The sequence below is a fragment of the Schistocerca piceifrons genome, chromosome 8, assembly GCF_021461385.2.
Source record: "Schistocerca piceifrons isolate TAMUIC-IGC-003096 chromosome 8, iqSchPice1.1, whole genome shotgun sequence".
NCBI lineage: Eukaryota > Metazoa > Arthropoda > Insecta > Orthoptera > Acrididae > Schistocerca > Schistocerca piceifrons.
Window position 1 is genome coordinate 276,502,195 of NC_060145.1, and position 23,837 is coordinate 276,526,031.

A 23,837-nucleotide genomic window follows, 5' to 3' on the forward strand; every position below is an offset into this window, starting at 1 on the left:
GACAAGCCAGTTGCTTGGCCACCAGTGACCAGACGTTTTCAGTTGGTGAGAGATCTGGAGAATGTGCTGGCCAGGGCAGCAGTCGAACATTTTCTGTATCCGGAAAGGCCTGTACAGGACCTGCAACATGCGGTCGTGCATTATCCTGCTGAAATGTAGGTTTTCGCAGGGATCGAATAGAGGGTAGAGCCACGGATCGTAACACATCTGAAATGTGATGTCCACTGTAAAAAGTGCCGTCAGTGGGAACAAGAGGTGACCGAGAAGTGTAACCAGTGGCACCCCATACCATGATGCCGGGTGATACGCCAGTATGGTGATGACGAATACACGCTTCCAATGTGCGTTCTCCACAATATCGCCAAACATGGATGTGACAATCATGATCCTGTAAACAGAACCTGGATTCATCCGAAAAAATGATGCTTTGCCATTTGTGCACCATGTTCGTCGTTGAGTACACCATCGCAGGTGCTCCTGCCTGTGATGCAGCGTCAAGGGTAACAGCAGCCATGGTCTCCGAGCTGATAGTCCATGCTGCTGCAAACGTCATCGAACTGTTGGTGCAGATGATTGTTGTCTTGCAAACGTCCCCATCTGTTGACTAAGGGATTGAGACGTGGCAGCACGATCCGTTACAGCCATGTGGATAAGATGACTGTCATCTCGACTACGAGGCCGTTGGGATCCAGCACGGCGTTCCGTATTACCCTCCTGAACCCACCGATTCCATATTCTGCTAACAGTCATTGGATCTCGACCAAAGCGAGCAGCAATGTTGCGATACAATAAACTGCAATCGCGATAGGCTACAATCCAACCTTTATCAAAGTCAGAAACGTGATGGTACGCATTTCTCCTCCTTACACAAGGCATCACAACAACGTCTCACCAGGCAACGCCGGTCAGCTGCTGTTTGTGTATGAGAAATGGGTTGGAAGTGTTCCTCATGTCAGCACATTGTAGGTGTCGCCACTGGCGCCAAACTTGTGTGAATGCTCTGAAAAGCTAATCATTTGCATATCACAGCATCTTCCTCCTATTGGTTAAATTTCGTGTCTGTAGCACATCATCTTCGTGGTGTAGCAATTTTAATGCCCAGTAGTGTATCTTCTGAAGGTGAGCCCTTAGTTACAGGGACTTCCTTTAAGCAGTTATACCTATCAGCTGACTTCAATCTAAAAAAGGTGCAGCTCTAACACCAACTACTAAGGAATTTTTCCATGAGTGACCCCAACCCCACCACCACTACCGCCACCCACTACACTGTTGCTTATAAGTTAGCCAGCCTCCCCTTCCCATACCTATCGAGGTGCAGGCCATGCCAAGTGAAACTCGATCTACTGATAGACCCAACTGTCATCACTGATATGTGACCCATGCCCTCTGCCATCAGCACCCTCCCCAGCCCCACGTTAACGCACCTAACAGCCGGATTAAGGTGAGGCCTATCGTGACGCTGAAACAGTTGCACAAAATGCACATTAGTACCACCAGTTTGACTAACTATCTTTACCAGTTCACCACCTACATCATATTCCTCGTCCCTATCAAGACTGTTCCCTGCTTGACCCACTGTCACTATCTGATCCTCCTTCACAAAATTCCTGCTTAACTCCCCTATGCTGTCAGTCACTTCAGCCAACCATGCACCAGGCTTCACAATGCTGGTGACATGGTACTCACTCCCCAACACTTCCTGCAACTGATGGCCCACACCTCTACCGTGCGAACTACCTAGCAACAGAACCTTCTTCTTTCTGTCAGACTCTGCAGCTGATCTAGGCCTCCTAACTGCTGAGGACTGCTGCATATGTGTGTGGTGCCACCTACTGCCAGGTACTCTATATCAGTGAGCTCAGTAGTCATTAGACATTGTGAGAGAGCAAAATGGGGCACTCTACAGAACTCACAGACTTTGAATGTGGTCAGTTGATTGAGTGTCACTTGTGTCTTACATTTGTATGCGAGATTTCTACACTCCTAAACAGGCCCAGGTCCACTGTTTCTGATGTTATACTGAAGCGGAAACGTGAAGGGACACATACAGCACAAAAGCGTACGGGCCAACCTCGTCTGTTGACTGACAGAGACCGCTGACAATTGAAGAGCGTCGTAATGTGTAATAGGCAGACATCAATGCAGACTATCACACAGGAATTCCTAATTGCATCAGGATCTACTGCAAGTACTATGACAGGCGGGAGGTGAGAAAACTTGGATTTCATGGCTGAGTGGCTGCTCATACGCAACACATCACGCTGGTAAATGCCAAACGATGCCTCGCATGGTGTAAGGAGCGTAAACAATGGTCAATTGAACAGCGGAAAAATGTTTTGTGGAGTGATGAATCATGGTAGACAATTTAGCGATCTGATGGCAGGGTGTGGGTATGGCGAATGCCCGGTGAACGTCATCTGCCAGTGTGTGTGGTGCCAACAGTAAAATTTGGAGTTGTGGTTATGGTGTGGTCGTGTTTTTCAAGGATGGGGCTTGCACCCCTTGCTGTTTTGCATGGCACTATCACAGCACAGGCCTGCGTTGATGCCTTAAGCACTTTCTTGCTTTTCACTGTTTAAGAGCAATTTGGGGATGGCGATTGCATCTTTCAACATGATCGAGCAGCTGTTCTTAATGCGTGGCCTGTGGCGGAGTGGTTACACGACAATAACATCCCTGTAATGGACTGGCCTACACAGAGTCTTGACCTGAATGCTATAGAACACCTTTGGGATGTTGTGGAACACTGACTTCATGCCAAGCCTCACCGACTGACATCGATACCTCTCCTCAGTGCAGCACTCCATGAAGAATGGGCTGCCATTCCCCAAGAAACCTTCCAGCACCTGATTGAACGTATGCCTGCTAGAGTGGAAGCTGTCATCAAGGCTAAGGGTGGGCCAACACCATTTTGAATCTCAGCATTACCAATGGAGGGCGCCATGAACTTGTAGGTCATTTTCAGCCTGGTGTCCGGATACTTTTGATCACATAATGTAGTTGGGGCTTGCTGATCTCCGTTCATATTTAACATAAAATGTAACACTTGTAATGGTGATTCTAATTGAGATTCTGTGATTAAGCCACAACGTATTGAAGGCTGATTTTCAGTTTTAAATCGGCACCTTTTAGAGCTAGCAGGTATGCAGTCATCTTGAAATGAATTTCTGTATCTGGCTTTCATCTTTATCAAAATAAGTATTTGGGCTTAGCTTGCTTTGTGATGATGCCATTGAAAAATTTTGACTTGTGTCACAGACCTACATACGTCACAATTGTTTTTGGTCAGTTCTCCAAATCTTGTGCTTGAATTCATATCATCACGTAATTTTCTTGTAAAATTTTGCAATTGTTCAGAAGTATCAGTTTTTGTTTCTTCTTGCTGTAAAGTGGTCACAAAATCTTGAATTAGCTGTATGAGTCATGAAATGAGAACTGCTAGAGTTTTTAGTAATTTCTTTGAATGGTTTCATTAATTCTACAAATTTTTGAACATGTGCAGATTATCATTATTGGATTTGAATGTAAGTACAAAATTAGCGAATCCTTGAGCTTTGAAAATCGTTCCATCATATAGAACGTGCTTTTCCAGCTGGAAATAGAAGAAATTAAATTAAGAGATAGGATTTTCATAAAAACGAAGCACACAATACTTACAATAAAGATTTACTATAAAATTAAAATCAATTTATATATATTTAATAATATTTACCATGTTGGGCAATCCTGAATGTCAGATATAGCAGGTTGATTGAGGCATTCCCTTTGAATTTTTGCCAGCTCAGTTTTGTGTGACCGAGGAATGATTTAAGTAGGTAGTGGTTTTTTCAGTTTAGCAGTAAGTTGTAGCAGCTACTTCTGTGATTTCGCAGCAGCTCGAATACAAAGCTGAATCTGATGTATTGTGCAATTCACATCATCAAAGCCGGAAAACTGCAGTGCTTTAATTATGTTAGATCCATAATCACGAGCAATACAATGCACTGCTTGGTGATTTATGCCCCATTCTTGAAGCATCGTTTCAAATTTTGTTGATACTAGTATGTCACCTGTATGATGCCCGGCCATGACTTTACATTCTAAAATTATAGGCATCTTGTGAAAATCCTTTGAAATACCATGAGAAGTAAAACTAAGTAATGGATTTCCAGAATGTAGATCAGACCATATGTCAGTTGTGAAAGACATTTTTTCAAACTCTTAAGTAAATTTTTGATTTTTCTTGCCAGCTTATTATACAAGTTCTTGCACAAATATGAAGTAAAAAATTCATGACCTTACAACTTATATTTTGGAAGAGCAGCATTCATTATTCAGTGAAAGCCAGTACCATTGACAAAATTAAGCGATAAGTTCTGGAGAGCAATCATTTCAGCAATCACATGATCCATTTGTTGAGACTTTAGGTGTGAGGAGTCCCAATAATCATTTACTTGTAGACTTTCTTACCAAGTAAGTTGTTGTGTTAGCATATTTGGCCAGAGTAAAAGAAACATCGACGCAATAAAAATAGTAAAATAAAATACCCCAAGAAGTTAAATAAGTAAAAAGCACTACAAAAATAAAATTCCAAGTTGTTAAGTAGAGCACACCAGTAATTTATAACATGCCCAGCTAAAGCGGCAGTCATAAAAGGAGCATTTCTAAAACAATCTATAAATCAAGCTGCAGTTTCTTAGTAGAGTGTTAATTTATAAATATTGGATTTTATTCTTCATACTGCATACTAGGTTTCAGTAACTTATTTACCATCACTAGTGTTTATTTTAGAACTGGTGATGGTCAAAAGTTATTGACACCTAGTATGCAATATGGAGAATAAAATACAATAAAGAAATTAGCATTCCACTGAATAAATGCAACGTGATTGGTATTGGCTCAAATTATAAACAGTTACGTGTGTACACTCACTCTGCTACAGATAAATGAAAGATAGAATTCTTAGAAATGTTTTTATATAGAGTGCAATTACTTTTTAAAGTTCTCACCTTAGATTGGATGAATGGCAATTTAAATTTTGTGGAATATTGCTAACATACACCCGTGTGCAGCTCATGTACTACAGTGGTGTATTTATTCAATGCTACAGACTATTATATGCTTATGTCATTAAGTGCTGGCACCAACAAGAAAAGGCACATTATCTATCAACTTGTAACCAGAACTAAGGTTTGGGTGAGCTCTTTAAAATGTTATTGTATTGTGAATCATTCAGATAAAACAGTTTTTGCACCAGCAGTGGACAGAGGTCACCCTATAATAATTGAAATATATTGTTAGTATTGACTACATTGTTAGATAAATATTGATTAACATTTTGTTTTTTCACCTCCACTGAAAGTTTGATAATTTTGATCAAACTTCCCAAACTCCATGAACTTCTTGCCATGTAATGATTTAAGATGACTCTTCAGTGTAGTGGTTGTGCACCCTTTTGGCGGATATAGTTTGTCACAGATTTTGCATTTGACACTCAAATCATTCATCCCATTAAAACAATTTCAAATGACTTGTTTTTGGTTTCATTATTTCACGCTTTACTAATTATTCACCACAAAACTGTTGACTAAAAAACACTGTACATCATAGTAATATTATACAGCAACACAAAGTAGACTGACAAGTGACAAAACACTGTACTTTTGTGGCAATGGACAAAGATCACTGTTTAATAATCCAATAAATGCAATAACCGCTATGGGCACGTATCAGCTTGCTATATGCTCCACTCAATGAACTCCCGTCTGTGCAGCAGCTGATGTATTGGGCCAATAAGCCCACACATTGATAATATCCCCTTCGTTGAAATTTTGATAAACTTCCGATATAAAAATGCAGAACTTGGTATGGACACGGATGCGAAAAAATGTGCAGAACTTCCCAGTTGCAGAAGCAGGGGTCTGTGGCATCACTAGCCTTTTTTAGAATTGAAATTATTAGATTCTTGCATGTACAGGATCTTTTCAGAAACTTAATTGTATGATCATAAATGAGGAAAAAAAATGATATCTTGGCAAGGAATGAATTGCAATAGCAGCAAAATGTAAATATAGATAGAGAGACTCTGAAATAATTAACTAGTTTTAAATACCTACGTGGCAGAAATACCAGTGAGGGTAGATTCTGTCAGAAGATCATATGCAGAATTTCACAAATGAAAACATTGTTCAGTAATAAGAAGATAATAACATTGAATAACAGTAGTTGAAACACCAGTATCAACAAGTAAAAACTTTCCTAATAGTAAAAGGCTACAGGCCTTTCAGAAAGCCTGATGTAAAGAGATTTTCAATAATGAAGTAGAAAAAAGATTGCTGTGGAGGACTGTCAGTGAATAGAACCACTGGCCTGGATACTTTTATAGGCCTTATTCTTTCACGGCAAAAATCGTACAAGAAAATATGTCAAGTAAGAATGCTCTAGAGAGACCAACAATTTAGTACATCAAGCAGATAGCACATAATCTAAAAGTAATAAGTGAACTGAATAGAATTGCAAAGATAGAGGATGAAATGTGCTGTCAAGCGGTCTGCAGATTGAGAACAATGGAAGAAATAGATAAATGATGATAACAGTAACAGCAGTTTCTATTTCAATGTTTTGCAGTCTGGAGAGATGTGGGATCCTGAATTATTCAATTTCAGGTTCACCATACGGGAGGAATGGTCATTAATATAATAACAGGATCACTCATTCAAGACAAAAAAGTGTAATAAAGATGGGCTCTAAAATGCATACCTTAATAAGAGCTGTGAGCTCTTCATCTTAGATACTGTGAAACAAATCTCTTCTACTCCTACCTCTTTCCTTTCCATATTTTTGGAGGAGGTAGTATGGAGAGGAACCACATTGTCTAGTACATATGGGCTCTAAAATTAGTACCTTAAGAACCATGAGCACTTTTTCAGCTGAGGAGATGTGTTTCGCAGTAGTGAAGGTGAAAAAGTGCTCCTAGCTCTTGAGGTATCCATTTTAGAACCCAAGTTAACTACATTTTTTTGTGTTTTGAATGATCATTCCTATCATATCCCTGAATTTGACCATTCCTCTCAGAACATCCTGTATTTCCTTATTTTAAAATATGATGGAAAAAATGTTGTGTATCTTTCCTTCTGTGAAACAATGTAAAGAACTCCTCTTAACTGCATGCTCAGTTGCACTGCTACCTAATGGACAGATGTAATGATGGCTGCCTTAAACTGATAAGCTATGCCAGCTACAGTCATGTAACTTGACACATTTCAGTGAGGGGACCTATCATTGTGCATGTCCTGCAAATTGCAGGATGCAGGAAACAAGAGTCCCGTATAACCAGAAGATTGCATCTAGATATTGTGAATGTATGTGTGGTGAATTTATAAAATTTTTCTCTATGTTTTATTACTCTGCAAGAATACAAACTTGTTAACATTTCCAGTTTTTTATTTTAACAATACTAATCTAAAATAGTACAATATATTTCCAAAATTTTCAGCATCAGAAGATGAAAACTATCTTCCAGTTCTTCAGTGATTTGGAAGGTGTTACTGAAGATAAGTTGTTATTTATGCTCAATGACAAACAAATTCATCCCGATGATACGCCAGGTTCATTGAAACTAACAGTTGTAGATTTCATTGGTAAGTATCTATCATTTCTCCAGATAAAGTTTTGAGCACTTGTAGTAATATGTTAATGGCTGTCTTTCACAAGATGCAGAATTATCTTTGGTTATCCATAAATATCTGACAACTGCTATTGTGCCTTTTATGATACAGTTAAAGATTTTTAATGAAAGAACCTAATATCACCAAGATTGCTCGTTGCCTTGCTAATTACATAAATTTGGCAATTTTTAAATGAAAAGAAAATTTTTCTTTCTTAGGTCCAGTGTATTTTTCAAGACTGATTCCTTACATTTTGAAATCCTGTGAAGTTTGAAGAACAAGACTATTGTGTTCTTGTTAATTATCTTTTCCCAGATTTTATGCTGCAGTATGTGAAACTGAAAAATTTGCTTTTATGACTTTTCCTGATAGAATAGGTTTCAGATTCTTTGCATTACATTTGCAAATGGCAGTCCATTGATTTAATTGTTTCTTGATCTTTTGTTGGATGTAATGTGGTTACGATTCCTATCTACTATAACCTGCGTCATTAGGATGGTGCTTCCATCCATTGAGGAGGAGCGGCAGGGAAGTGTGGATGGAGGAGGAGCGGCAGGGAAGTGTGGATGGAGGAGGAGCGGCAGGGAAGTGTGGATGGGATGAGATCTGTGTGTGCTTGACAGCAGAAAACAAGCACACATAGTCTGTATTGCTGAACTTTGTTGCTACGGACAACAGTCAGGTTCATTTGCCTATGGTACATCATATTATACATTTAGATCTATGAGGTGAATAGCAATAATTGTCATTTATTGTGTTTTTGGACTGCATTATAAGTAAATATGTAATACACAACAAAATTAACTCGAGCACAGAATGAAATCATTACATTTGCTCGACAACTACTTCTACTCCATAGAACTGTTAAAAATGTATATTAGGCATATATGTAGGTGTGTTTGACTATACTTAAGTGTAATCACTGTGCGTAAAGAAGAATTACTGGTAGAAAAGACTAGTGTAAAAGACTATTGTAAAAATGGTCAGTATGTTGACATATTTTCTCTGTCAGTGGACATTATAACTGTAAATTAACTCATTTGAAATGACTGTAAATTAACTCATTTGACATTACAGTGAGAGACTTCATGTATGATCCATTGAACAAGGGAATACTGACTGATAACATTGAAAACCATAAATATCTCAACAGATAGCCCTCCCTTTCATTTTACGGCATTTTCCAATTTGTGCCTTGAAAATGACAGTAGTTTATTTGCCAAAATAACGGACTTTTCACGAATTTATCTGGCCACATTCTCACCAGTTATTAGAGCGTAAAATACTCCGGAAAAAGCCTAAATTCTCTTTGGGCAATATATTGAACATTATGGTCTGCATACTTCATAGGATAGAAATTCCCAATGAATGAAGGATAGAAAGTTCTCACATACTATGTATGCAACTGATAAGTTGACAAATACATTTTTTTAAACCACAATTCTTCAAGACCAAGATATATTATTACTTTACTTTGTTCCAAGGTCTACATTGTAATACCATTGTCACTGCTGTTTGACTTTCTGTCCGAACCATCTAACTGTAAATTTACAAGAATAGATCCAAAGCTTAGGTTCATCTTCCCGTCTCTATCAAAGTCTTATTCCTAAAGGTTTTCAGTGTGCCGCACATTGTATACACATGTTGAAGAGGGGACATTGTCTCTTGCATATTGGACAAGCGATTCATTGTCTGTTATCTTGTATGTTTCTTTTTTTCTCTCCTTCACAGTCTTTAATCTGTACTCAAATTAATTCTATCAGGTTATGCTATCAGTGATATGCAGGTAAACACAAACTGTGTGACCACATTCACTCGGAAAAAGATTTGAGTTCGTACATTCTTTCGTGTGAGTCGTATAAATTAATGAGCTGCAGGAGTTCGGAACGAGTCTGGCTTATATTGTCTGGGATATTTTCATTCTTAAGGCAGAGCACAATATGCATTTTCCTGGCATTTGTACTTGGTGTTTTCTTAATAGCTGAATGATAACTGCCTTGGTACATTACAGTGACCGACTTTGAAACAAAGTATGGCAAGAGTATTGTTCAATGAACCATTTCTTTAAACTGACACCATTAATTTGTGAATAGTAGTCACTGCTTTTTTCTTACACCTAAATACAAGTTTACTCTCAAGAGCAAACCCAGTTATCTGAGTACCTTTTCCTACGGAAATTTTAAAACTATCAGTACTCTCACTCATTTTCCTGTGGGTCTTCTTGAAATGATTCTGATTCTCCTATGTTTCAACAAGGTAATACAACGTTGAACCACCACCTCTTCTTTTATCATGCATCTTTGTATGGGATGTGTTTTGTACTGCACCATGTCATTTCTTTCAACTAAAAACACTCTTCTTAACAATTTGAAACCAATATCTTTTAAAATATCTTTACATCGACAAAGCACTGCCTTTGAAAGCCAATTGTATCATGCTTAATTGTAACACGCTTTTGTGATATTGGATATTCACCATTCACATGGAGTGCTGTAAAACATCATTGTCAGAACCATCCATTTGTGCTACATGTTTCTTGTGATTTGAAGCTTTCTAGGCGACATAAAACCAACCTTTCATAAGGTTCCTACAGCTCTGACACTTCTGTTTACAATCCTCTCTACAGTTCTTTTGGTGAGACGACAAGCTTCTGCAGTCCATTCTAGTGTCTTCAGATGTCATCAGTAGGAGTTCTGCTTTAAAATTCAGATTTGAAAAAGTTATGAATGTGGTAAATAATCCCGCTCACCTGCTCGTGAAGCAGTTCATGTTTATTGCCATCACCTGACCTTATTTTAATTGCACTAGAACATTTACAGGTACACATTCCCAGCCATATTATTAAAAAAAAGGAAAGAAAGAAAACAATGACTGTTGAATGAGTAATTTGATTGTCGCGAAGTACGGCAACAGTGCAGCACACAGGAGAGTTATCTATTATGAGAAATTAATTAGAAAAGTTTAGTTTTGGTCAATTGTAGCAGTTATTAAATTCCTCATATTAATGGCGTCCTTGTATCCAAATATTAATGCGAAATATTAAATATCAATCCACTTACTTATGTGCAAGCTATGTCCTATTTTGAATTGTTACTAATTTCCTTTTCTTGGTTGTTGTGACCTCAGGTTTCTTACATCCTCAGTATTCTTTAAGTTCTCATGGCCGCAACAAAATTCAATGGCATAGTTGTGGTACATGCCATCTGACAAATTCGAATACTTTGAGGATGTATCACATATCTGAGTCTTGTGCAATGAAATTTTTATCATCCAGAATTAACACAGAGTTCCTATATTGTTGTTACTGTTTTACACTCATCCATTTTATTGGTTCTTTATCGTCGGTCAACGAAGTTTTTAATGTTGGTCTTAAAAGAAGTATGAAAGCTTGACTGAAGCTAATTCCACACAAACTGTTACATCTTTGCATTAGTCATGGAACACTCTTCACCAAGAACATCCTTGATGGGTCCAAATGTATGAAATCCATATAGTGACAGTTCTGTATGGTAGGCTCAATGTTTGAGTGCAGTTCAGTGCATGCAGAACGTGACCATGAACTTACCAGTAGACCAGTGTTTCTTGACATTCTCCTGTGCTCCCTCACCATATGTATATACAGGGTGTCCCTCCTAAGAGTCATTAGGTGCATTTTCTCTGGTGTTTCAGTTGATATCAGTATTGTTTTTGTATTGTGTAGCTGGAGTGAGCCCAAACAAATAGTGCTCTTCACATCTTTCATGTGATGCCCATGACACGCATTTGGGAGTATGATGATTCAAACTCATGTCTGACCATCTTGATATAGATTTTTTGTGACTTCCCTAAATTGCTTCAGGCAAATGCTGGGATGGTTCATTTGAAAGAGCACAGCCGATTTCTCTCCCCATGCTTCCCTAAGCCGAGCCTCCACTCCTTCCCTAATGACCTCATTGTTGACAGGATGTTGAACACTAGTCTCCTCCTCCTCTTCCTCCTCCTCCTCATGTGATTCCTAGTGTTGACAGAAAGTGTCAGCTTGTTTCCCGTTATGAGGTAAATGATTTTTAAAGTGGAATTTTAAGTGCCTGTTTGAAAGAGTGCTTCAGAAATAGTCTAGTGCAATATTTGTTTTATCAGCATGTATTATCAGAGACAGTAAAACATGAAGAATAACCAGTACTCCAGCAGTGACAGCACTACCCTGGACTACTTTGACTGGTACTGCTGAGCATGCAACGTGCTGAATCACAGCTGGATCACCCTTTGTTATTCGTGTTTTACCGTCACTGTTAATATTTGTTGATAAAACAAGTATCACATGAAACTAATTTGGGAGTGCTTATTGAATGGGCACATAAAATTCTGGTCTAAAAATAATTGCTTCAGCATGCTGGGAGTTTTGTAAAATTATTTTGTTTGTAATGGGAAACAAACCAACATTTTCTGTGGGCATTGGGAGTGCCATGAAAGCCATGATGAGCAGAAATTACTTGGGCTGTCCCTGCTTACACAATGCAACAACAAAATTGCAAATATCTGCCAAAACACCAGAGAAAATGCACCTGACAGTTCTTTGGAGAGACACCAGGTAAATATATTGCCCAAAAACAGTCTAAAAGGCTTGTAAGGAAGTTGCAGGGTAGAATGTGATGAGAAATAACTCCCCCCCCCTCCCCCCCCCCCCATTTCCATGATCATTTTTTCCGGACAAGAAATGGTGTTTATCAAAACTTGAAGCTTATGCTTCTTAATTTCGATATGCAAGTGAATGCTTGTTGTCTTTTATGAACTTTCAACAAAGTAACATTGGAGAAATGCAACCAAATTTTTGCATGTATCTTGGGTAAGATTTCAGAGATAACATGAATTGTGGAATTTGTGTGTCGTGTCTCGCACTGGCGTATTAGCTGCCCCACTTACTCAGTGAATTACATAAATTTTGATATGTTTTCTAGCTGTCAGTGAATGCTCATTTGGAAAGAAATTACATATTATTCACATTTCTTGTGATAATTATGAATATATTTAAAAATTCATATTACGAAGAAGATGCCTAAAAAAATGATTTTCGCAAATTCTTTGTGCCCACAACTAGGGACTTGAAAATGTAACATCTATTGTGGGTGAAATTAGCATTTTTTTAAATGACTAGGCAGTAGCTTTAAAAGATTGCCTTGCTATGTGCCTAAAAGTGAAATCGGTTGCAGTAAATAAATAAATAAATAATTCACCATGTTGGGTGGAATGTTTGCTTTTGCAAAAAAGTCCAACAGCCCCCCCCCCCCCCCCCCCCCCCCCAACAATATCTACATCTACATTTATACTCCGCAAGCCACCCAACGGTGTGTGGCGGAGGGCACTTTACACGCCACTGTCGTTACCTCCCTTTTCTGTTCCAGTCGCGTATGGTTCGCGGGAAGAACGACTGTCTGAAAGCATCCGTGCACGCTCGAATCTCTCTAATTTTACATTCGTGATCTCCTTGGGAGGTATAAGTAGGGGGAAGCAATATATTCGATACCTCATCCAGAAACGCACCCTCTCGAAACCTGGCGAGCAAGCTACACCGCGATGCAGAGCGCCTCTCTTGCAGAGTCTGCCACTTGAGTTTGCTAAACATCTCCGTAACGCTATCACGGTTACCAAATAATCCTGTGACGAAACGCGCCGCTCTTCTTTGGATCTTGTCTATCTCCTCCGTCAACCCAATCTGGTACGAATCCCACACTGATGAGCAATACTCAAGCATAGGTCGAATGAGTGTTTTGTAAGCCACCTCCTTTGTTGATGGACTACATTTTCTAAGGACTCTCCCCATGAATCTCAACCTGGTACCCGCCTTACCAACAATTAATTTTATGTGATCATTCCACTTCAAATCGTTCCGCACGCATACTCCCAGATATTTTACAGAAGTAACTGCTATAATCATACAATAAAGGATCCTTCTTTCTATGTATTTGCAATACATTACATTTGTCTATGTTAAGGGTCAGTTGCCACTCCCTGCACCACGTGCCTATCCGATGCAGATCTTCTTGCATTTTGCTGCAATTTTCTAATGCTGCAACTTCTCTGTATACTACAGCATCATCCGCGAAAAGCCGCATGGAACTTCAGACGCTATCTACGTGGTCATTTATATATATTGTGAAAAGCAATGGTCCCATAACACTCCCCTGTGGCACGCCAGAGGTTACTTTAACGTCTATAGACGTCTCTCCATTGAGAACGACATGTTGTGTTCTGTTTGCTAAAAACTCTTCAATCCAGCCACACGGCTGGTCTGATATTCCGTAGGCTCTTACTTTGTTTATCAGGCAACAGTGCGGAACTGTATCGAACGCCATCCAGAAGTCAAGGAAAATAGCATCTACCTGGGAGCCTGTATCTAATATTTTCTGGGTCTCATGAACAAATAAAGCAAGTTGGGTCTCACACGATCGCTGTTTCCGAAATCCATGTTGATTCCTACAGAGTAGATTCTGGGTTTCCAAAAACGACATGATACTCGAGCAAAAAACATGTTCTAAAATTCTACAACAGATCGACGTCAGAGATATAGGTCTATAGTTTTGCGCATCTGCTCGACGACCCTTCTTGAAGACTGGGACTACCTGTGCTCTTTTCCAATCATTTGGAACCTTCCGTTCCTCTAGAGACTTGCGGTACACGGCTGTTAGAAGAGGGCAAGTTCTTTCGCATACTCTGTGTAGAATCGAATTTATATCCCGTCAGGTCCAGTGGACTTTCCTCTGTTGAATGATTCCATTTGCTTTTATATTCCTTGTGCACTTATTTCGATGTCAGCCGTTTTTTCGTTTGTGCGAGGATTTAGAGAAGGAACTGCAGTGCGGTCTTCCTCTGTGAAACAGCTTTGGTAAAATGTGTTTAGTATTTCAGCTTCACGCGTGTCATCCTCTGTTTCAATGCCATCATCATCCCGGAGTATCTGGATATGCTGTTTCGAGCCACTTACTGATTTAACGTAAGACCAGACCTTCCTAGGATTTTCTGTCAAGTCGGTACATAGAATTTTACTTTCGAATTCACTGAATGCTTCACACATAGTCCTCCTTACGCTAACTTTGACATCGTTTAGCTTCTGTTTGTCTGAGAGGTTTTGGCTGCGTTTAAACTTAGAGTGAAGCTCTCTTTGCTTTCGCAGTAGTTTCCTAACTTTGTTGTTGTACCACGGTGGGTTTTTCCCGTCCCTCACAGTTTTACTCGGCACGTACCTGTCTAAAATGCATTTTGCGATTGCCTTGAACTTTTTCCATAAACACTCAACATTGTCAGTGTCAGAACAGAAATTTTTGTTTTGATCTGTTAGGTAGTCTGAAATCTGCCTTCTATTACTCTTGCTAAACAGATAAACCTTCCTCCCTTTTTTTATATTCCTATTAACTTCCATATTCAGGGATGCTGCAACGGCCTTATGATCACTGATTCCCTGTTGTGCACTTACAGAGTCGAAAAGTTCGGGTCTGTTTGTTATCAGTAGGTCCAAGATGTTATCTCCACGAGTTGGTTCTCTGTTTAATTGCTTGAGGTAATTTTCGGGTAGTGCACTCAGTATAATGTCACTCGATGCTCTGTCCCTACCACCTGTCCTAAACATCTGAGTGTCCCAGTATATCTGGTAAATTGAAATCTCCACCTAAGACTATAACATGCTGAGAAAATTTATGTGAAATGTATTCCAAATTTTCTCTCAGTTGTTCTGCCACTAATGCTGCTGAGTCGGGAGGTCGGTAAAAGGAGCCGATTATTAACCTAGCTCGGTTGTTGAGTGTAACCTCCACCCATAATAATTCACAGGAACTATCCACTTCTACTTCACTACGGGATAAACTACTACTAACAGCGACAAACACGCCACCACCGGTTGTATGCAATTTATCCTTTCTAAACACCGTCTGTGCCTTTGTAAAAATTTCAGCAGAATTTCTCTCTGACTTCAGCCAGCTCTCTGTACCTATAACGATTTCAGCGTCGGTGCTTTCTATCAGCGCTTAAAGTTCCGGTACTTTACCAATGCAGCTTCGACAGTTTACAATTACAATACCGATTGCTGCTTGGTCCCTGCACGCCCTGACTTTGCCCCGCACCCTTTGAGGCTGTTGCCCTTTCTGTACTTGCCCGAGGCCATCTAACCTAAAAAACCGCCCAGTCCATGCCACACAACCCCTGCTACCCATGTAGCCGCTTGCTGCCTGTAGTGGACTCCTGACCTATCCAGCGGAACCCAAAACCCCAGTGTATGATGTGACAGTTGACTGCAATCAAAAAATTCAACTATCCAAGGGTTGAAGAGCAGTGCTGTGATATAAGCCATGCCACAGTGTCTTAGGGCTGGTAGACTACACCCATTGTTTGTGCATCTGTGAAAGCAGAACTGATCTTAGGGATCACTGATCCCTTCCGATGTTGTTAGAGTCATACAGAACCCTGTGATGGAACAAGTTTAGACTCTTCACATATTTCAAAATAAGAAAAGAAAACAATGAGCAATGCACAACGCAAAGAAAAGTAGAGTGGACATAGCATTTGATAACGGCTACCGCACAATTGCTTGCTGAAGTTGGTAGCATCATAAACGAAATAATTCAGGGGCAACCTCTACCGCTGTCTTACACAGTCATAGTTCAGAACCCTCCTGCCCCACCTAAAACTGTCATGTTAAAATGTCCACATAGTAACAACTTAAGCACACAGACAAATGTGCATATTTCTACCTAGTGACTACACTAGATGATAGAAGTTGTAGGACACCACCTAATGTTGTGTCGGGTCTCATTTTGCTCAGTGTAGTGCAACCACTTGAAGTGATGTGGATTCAACAAGTCATTGGAAGTTCCCTGCAGAAATATTGAGCCATGCTTCCTCCATAGTCCTCCATAATTGTGAAAGTGTTGCCAGTGTAGGATTTTGTGCACGACCTCTGGATACTGTCCAATAAATCTGTGATGTGATTCATGTCAGGTGATGTGGGTGGCCAAATCGCTCGCTTGACTTATCCAGAATATTCTTCAAACCGATCGCAGACTACTGTGGCCTGGTGACATGGCGTATTGTCATCCATAAAAAAAATCCATTGTTGTTTGGGAACATGAAGTCTACGAATGGTTGAAAATGATTTCCAAATAGCCAAATATAACCATTTCCAACCATAATTGTTTCAGTTGGACCAGAGGACCCAGCTCATTCCATGTAAACACAGTCCACACTATTATGGAGCCACTGCCACCTTTCACAGTGCCATGTTGACAACTAGGATCCACAGTTTCCTGGGGTTTGCACTACACTCAAAGTCTACCATCAGCTCTGAGCAACTGAAATCAGGACTCATCTGATCAGGCCATAGTTTTCCAGTCGTCTAGAGTACAATTGATATGGTCACAAGCCCAGGAGAGGCACTGCAGGTGGATGTGATACTGTTTACAAAAGCACCTGCTTCAATCGTCTGCTGCCATAGCCTATTGAATGCCAGATTTCACCTCACTGTCCTAACAGATACGTTTGTAATACTTCTCACATTGATGTCTGTGATTATTTCGTGCAATGTTGCTTGTATGTTGACTCTGACAATTCTATACAAACGCCACTGCTCTTGGTTAGAGGTAATGCCTGAAATTTTGTGTTCTCGACACATTCTTGACACTGTGGCTCTCAGAATTATTGGTTTTCCTAATGGTTTCCAAAATGAAATATCCCACACATCTACTTCCAACTGCTATTTCGTGTTCAAAGTCTGTTAATTCCATCATGTAGCCATAATCACATTGGTAACCTTTTCCCATGAATCACCTGAGAACAAATGACAACTCCACCAATGTGCTGCCATTTTATAGTTTGTGCACACGATATGACCGCCATCTGTTTATGTGTGTGTAGCTATCCCATGACTTTTACCACCTCTGTGTAAGTTTCCATAGACAGAGTGTGTCATATTCAGACCATTCAGTCAGCCGTGGGGGATATGGCATCAGAGTATAACGTACAAGTGCATTGATATGCTGTTGCATTCATATATAGGTACACACTTTCTTTTGGAAACATGTTCAAACACACAGTCTCCTTCCAAATTGGGCTTTGTCAGATAAGCTAAACCAATAATTGAAAATTTCTTACTTTTTTGATGTGCATGAAAAAAACTATTTCAAATCATCTCTGACAAAATTGTTCATGTGCACACATTTTGTTATGAAACAGCACTTGTTAAGTAATTTTGCATTTTCTCATTTTGAGGCAGAATTTGGGTTTATATTTACATTTATCACAAACGCTAATTTTGCAAGTCCCTGATAATAACATTAGAATACAACCAAAACTGCAAAAACCCTAATAAAGCACTCACTGTTCATCAGTAATTATATAAACTACTTTTCTTCCTACTGCAATGACAAATCATCAACTGTGACTGGCTCTACTGTACGAAATCAGTGATTTTTTGAAGAAACGACGTATTTTTGGTTTACTTTAGGTGCACCTTGGATACCACGTTTAGTTTTGACAACTCGATGATATTTATGGTCTTCAAATTTGATACAAACTCACTTGACTACCACACTTGGGGGGCTTTAAGGTGAACACATCAAAGCCTTGAACTTCTTGAAATGCCTTGAAAGGAGGAACTGAGGAACAGTTAGATTATATGTACTACAATGTTACTGGGCATTCATTTGGTGGGAACTCCATTACGGTTGCGACATCAAACTGCCAGTATTTTAAGCTCATAAATGTATTGCATTGTGAGGCTATTAGAATTGCAAGTGAAGCTTGTAAGAAAGGTCTCATTCAGAGCTGTTGCCTAGAAGCGAGTGAGCAGCACCTACCTGTCTGAGGGCTGTTCATCATTGCAAAAGTCACGCATTGAGTTTCTTGGCTTCACCCTTGTTGCATATCCACCAACAGAGCAATTATTTGTCAGTTACCCACAAGGTAGGAAGTTGATAGGGATCTGGTAGATTCATCTCAAAGTGGGATGCAACATTGCAGGCGTGAAGGTTCTCCTGTGTGGTCAGAGCGAGAGAAACATGAGGCTTTAAGCCTATGGACTGTGTTTTTCATTGCAAATCATTAATTGTGGTATGTTTGTTGGTGAATATTTAAAAGGTTTTAAATTTGGTGAAGGACAAGAAGTGAGAACATAAACATCACTCTCATTGTTGAGCAAATAGTCGACCTTGAGTTGGTGTTGGAAAGGGGCCTAGTGCAGTATGAGTTGACACAATGTACATTTGGAGTACAAACAAAGACAGCCAGCAGTTCAAGTAAAGGGCAAGCATAGTACCTGCTCTCCCAGACAAATGTGTCTCATACTTAATGTTGCACACATCAGTAGTTCTATATGTTGTAGATACCAAGCAGTGTTTAGGTTTCAGGTAAAAAATAATTTATAAAAGATTAAATAATAAATTAGGAATAAAGATAGTAAAGAATATTAAGTGACACTCTGAGTAACTGAACATAGTCTTTCAGAATACCATCTTAGGAAGGATAACTGGAAAATATTGCTTATTTCAAGTCACAACAAAACATAATTGTAGTGCTGGTGGTGAACGTGATTTAGTTGTTCCTCTCGTGGGTAGCAATGAGTGACAGAAGCGATTCTGTGTGTCTCATCAGCTGATAGGCGAGGAGTATCTGTGTGGATTGAACACAGGGACCTATTTCTGGGAAAGGGTGGGGTGACCGAGTATATTTAGTCTTTGACTTCCACTGTCATCTGTCTCTAAAAAGAGTGTACTAGAGGCAGACCCCATGTCCTTTTATGAATAAACCTTGTTACCTTATTGATTAAAAAAAATGGAAGCATTGTATTTGTGTTCCATTCTCATATCTCTCTCTCTCTCTCTCTCTCTCTCTCTCTCTCTCTCTCTCTCTCTCTACTCGTGAAATAAGTAGGTACTCAAAGCAATACTTTTAGTTCACTCTCGGTGTATTTCAACTTCCATAAAGAACAGCTTGTCATTTCTCACATAAATATTTGACTTCTTGTAAGTTGCCCTTGTCGTCTCCCATTAGACTCCATTAAGTTACATTTACAACAGAGTTGGTTTAACAATCACGTCTCTATTACACAGATATCAGAAACATGTCTTGCCTCTAGCAAGTCCAAGTTAAGAGTTACTTAAAAGTCTTCTCAACTCAACTGTTCTTTTGTCACTAACAATAGTCACAATTACAAAACAGCACAGAATAACACAGAAGTTCCTTGATTCTTCCGTGTACTTTCACTATGACTTCCATGGATCGACTGACAAGTACTTGTCGGTACCGTTCGACCGCCGTGTCTACAGTCTTCTCATGACAAATTTCAGACCTGCACATACAGACAGGTGACGCACAGTAGATAGGGTTCCTATCTCCCACTCACATCTAAAATATTGTGTGTTCGAAATGGTGGAAGACCGAGTGGTTCTAGAATTTACGCAGGAATTCTCGAATCACTACACTGCAGTGGTTGTGTAAGGTCAAGATAAGTAAAATGATGCAATATAATGGTGTATGTAACAGTAATGAATGTGTGTTATTGGTTGTCTGCTGTACTTTGTTGTAAGATGTTATGATTGGTACGCTGAGTGCCACTTAGGCTTCTAATAGTAAGCATCAGTGACAAGTACAATCAGTAAAATAACAGGTTGCACCAGTACTATTGTAGTGATGGTAGTGTCTTGGGCAGGTAGTAATTAGACATTCACATGGCAATTCAAGATAGTTGTTAGTATGTTGCAGTGTCTGTCTATAGTACTAAGCGACTCTCCTGGAACCTGGTACCAATTGCAGGTTGCTTGTTTAATGGCTTCCAAGGGCAACAAAAAATTGATTTTTAGTATTTTGTGTGATTATTGCCAAATTTAAAATGCTGTCATAATCTACTTTTTAAGAGGTATAATCTTATATTAAAAGTTTAACATACTAAGGCAAGTATTACAGTTAGAAACTGTGTTTGTCTTGAGGCAGCATAATTCATGGTGTGCAAATACCCAGATTATATTCATCCAGTATTTGAGAATAAGGGCTCTTAGGGACCTGGAACAGACTTCATACGTAGTTTCAAACCTTTATGTAAGCTGTCATTGCTGACAACCCCACCTTCCTCCCCCACCCCACCCCAAATAATGAAGGGAAAAAAGTTTATCATTTGCTACACTTTTGCTGGTCATGTAGCAAAACTTCAGCATCAGACATGGTATTTTAATTTATTACTTCTTTACTACGGACCTTATTTGTAGCAGTCAGCAGACAGTATCCATGTATACCATTGAATGTACATGCAAAATGATACCATTGTATGATGTACAGTTCAGGAGATATGACATAATAAATATTGAGATACGTTTGCTTAAAATAGTCTGCAAATTTCCAAAACTACATTCATCCAGTGTAGCACTTAACATGTTAACTCATTTGTAAAGTGTTAATTCATGCTGATTTGCAGACAAAAGTTTTTCCGTCTCAAAAACATTTATTATAATCATACTCAGAATATGTTCCATAATTCTGCAGCAAACCAGTGTTACGGATATTGGTCTGTAATTTTATGGGTCTGTTCTTTTACCATTCTAACCTGCACTTTTTTGCAATTGCTTGAGACTTTGTGCTGGACAAGAGATTTATAATAAATCCAAACTAAGTAAGGGATCAGTGCTGTATAGTGCTCTCTGTAAAACCAGATTGGGATTCTATCCAGATGTGGTGGCTTGTTTGTATTTATCTCCTTCAGTTGCTTCTCTACGCCAGGGATACCTAGTATCAAGTCCTCCATATGGTAGTCTGTGGGATGTTCAAATGACAATATGTACAATTCTCTTTCATGAAGGGTTTCTTAAATACAAAATTTAAAATTTCAGTTTTCCTTTTATCGTGTTCCTTTGCCATGCCAGACTAGGCACTGATTGACTCGATGGAAGCCTTTGACTCGCTTCGCGATTTTAAGTAGCCTAGTCACTTGTGTATTTATTAAACTGTGTCTTTTCTCCTTTGAATGGATGCTGAAGGAACAAAAGACAGAAATTTTGGTGAGTAAAATCTTGGAAGCATAGCACATTTGATCTATAAAATTGTGGGAATTCAACATTAACCAAACTATGTCAACTGTAAACCATTCAGCCATCTTCATAATGAGCCAGAAAGACTGATGATAAAGTACTCTCTTCCGCCCACCCTATACACCAGTAGGGTGAACCAAGTGCATATGAGTACATAGCAAATTACAGTTGAATAATATCACTTGGTTGCAGAGATATATGCTACCATGATCCCTCTGTGAAGGATGTTGTTTACTAAATTCTGGTCAGTGGGAGGAGGGGGGGGGGGGGGGGGACAGTTTGTTGTGCCTGACAAAGAATCGTCACTAACTTGACCTCATATTTTAAGGAGAAAAAAAAGCACATTTGTAAATTATCAATCCCACCATTCAATCCTATGTGAAAATTTGGGCCACAATTCTGATAGCATGCAGTACAGCTTGTAAACTTCAGCTCACACCAGTTGTCTGTTACTTGCTCTGCTCCGCTGCAGCCACCTAATGCCCTAGTGTGAAGCACTGTTTGGTGGAATGACTGTCAGAGCCCTTTTATATGCAAAATGTAGAAGGCAAGAGAAGAGGAGGGAGGAAGTGGTCGCATCCACCCAACATGTTTTGAAATCTTGTTCGAGAACATGTTATTCCATGCAAAAAATAGTAGGCGCTACGAGTATGTAATATGTCACCACAATGCTGTGCGGTGTCGGTTGTAGTTGGAATGCACCTCTGTGATGCACAGTAACAAACTCTGGTAACCAACAAGAGTGAGAAACCACCACAAATGATCACACAAATTAATTTAAAACAAGGATACTGCCACACAATGGAAAAGTCTTATTTAAATGAATATTAATAAGACTGGCCAAATTATGTGTGATACAAATGAGTGCCACACCACTGACATAGACTTATTAATGGGAGTGGGATTTTCTAACTATGAATGGAAACAAGTGGTCACTATAAGAATTAGATTTATTGTCTTTAAACATGAAAGTTACCCACTGATATATTAAAAAGAACCATTGACAAACAGACAAGAAATTATAACGCTAAAGCGTAACCTTATGACAAGTGGGCTGGGAGGATGAAAGACAGTTACATTAATAATTCGTAGACATGACCATTGACTGTACAAGTTGCTAATTATATGTAGAAAGTATCTGGAAAGGTAGGTGCGAACATTATAGGATTGCCAAAATGCACATTGAGGGCAGGGCAGGAGCCTGGATGTGTGACTTTAAAACTGCGAACTTGCTCCTGAAGAGAGTGAATTAACTTGATGTCTGAAAGGCATAGGCAGGAGCAATGATGTCACATCTTATGAAACGCACAGAGCATAATTAAGGAAGGTGGCAGCAGTAGTGGCTATCGCATATGATTTTAGCCCTTTCTTTGCTCTTAATGCTCAAGTACAGACATCCTTCTAGCGGCAGCTAGGTATATCTCATCAGCCTTCTCTTAAGAAGTCTCTCTCCTGTCCTAAATTCTGCTAAAGCCTGACAGGAAGTCATTACAGAAGCCTAAATTGAAGTGTACTCTTCCATGTCCTAATGTGAAGTATTTACTCTCCTGAAAATGTAAAGCAAAGTGACTCGGTGAATGCTCCATAACTTGGCTGTCTTTTCCCCAGAGGAGGAACTCGCCACCAAGTGAGCACAGAGATTGCGATTTCTGACAAATGAAATATATTTAACTGCATCAAACAATCTCCTACTCTTTCCCATGTCATTATTCTTCAATCAGTTGATCAGAGGTAGGAAAATGGAGCCAGGAGACTTCTCTCACTCAATAACATGATTCTAAAACTGACAAATGACAAACTTGGCACATAGTCCCCAAGTCAAAAGCGTGCTGACACAGATAACCCAATAGGAATTCTGTATTCTGAAAATTTTGAACAAGCCATTAGCTGGCATGGCTGTGGGGCCATGGTGCCTTCCATGCTGGGCTATATGAAGTGATCTAGGTACTTCAGTCTGGAACCGCGTGACCGCTACGGTCGCAGGTTCGAATCCTGCCTCGGGCATGGATGTGTGTGATATCCTTAGGTTAGTTAAGTTTAATTAGTTCTAAGTTCTAGGCGACTGATGACCTCAGAAGTTAAGTCGCATAGTGCTCAGAGCCATTTGAACCATATATGAAGTGACTCCTGTGTAGAAGTTTTTTATCTAGTC

General features: G+C 39.4%; 1 protein-coding gene across 3 annotated transcripts in view; it reads left to right on the forward strand.

Moving 5' to 3' along the window:
- LOC124711880 (uncharacterized protein CG4449) overlaps positions 1-23,837 on the forward strand; it is a 165,347-nt gene that overhangs the window by 123,976 nt on the left and 17,534 nt on the right. For all 3 annotated transcript variants that reach the window (XM_047242120.1, XM_047242119.1, XM_047242121.1), the window contains exon 6: positions 7,475-7,619. In XM_047242120.1, coding sequence (XP_047098076.1) covers positions 7,475-7,619 — 145 coding nt within the window. The remainder of the gene's footprint in view (positions 1-7,474; positions 7,620-23,837) is intronic.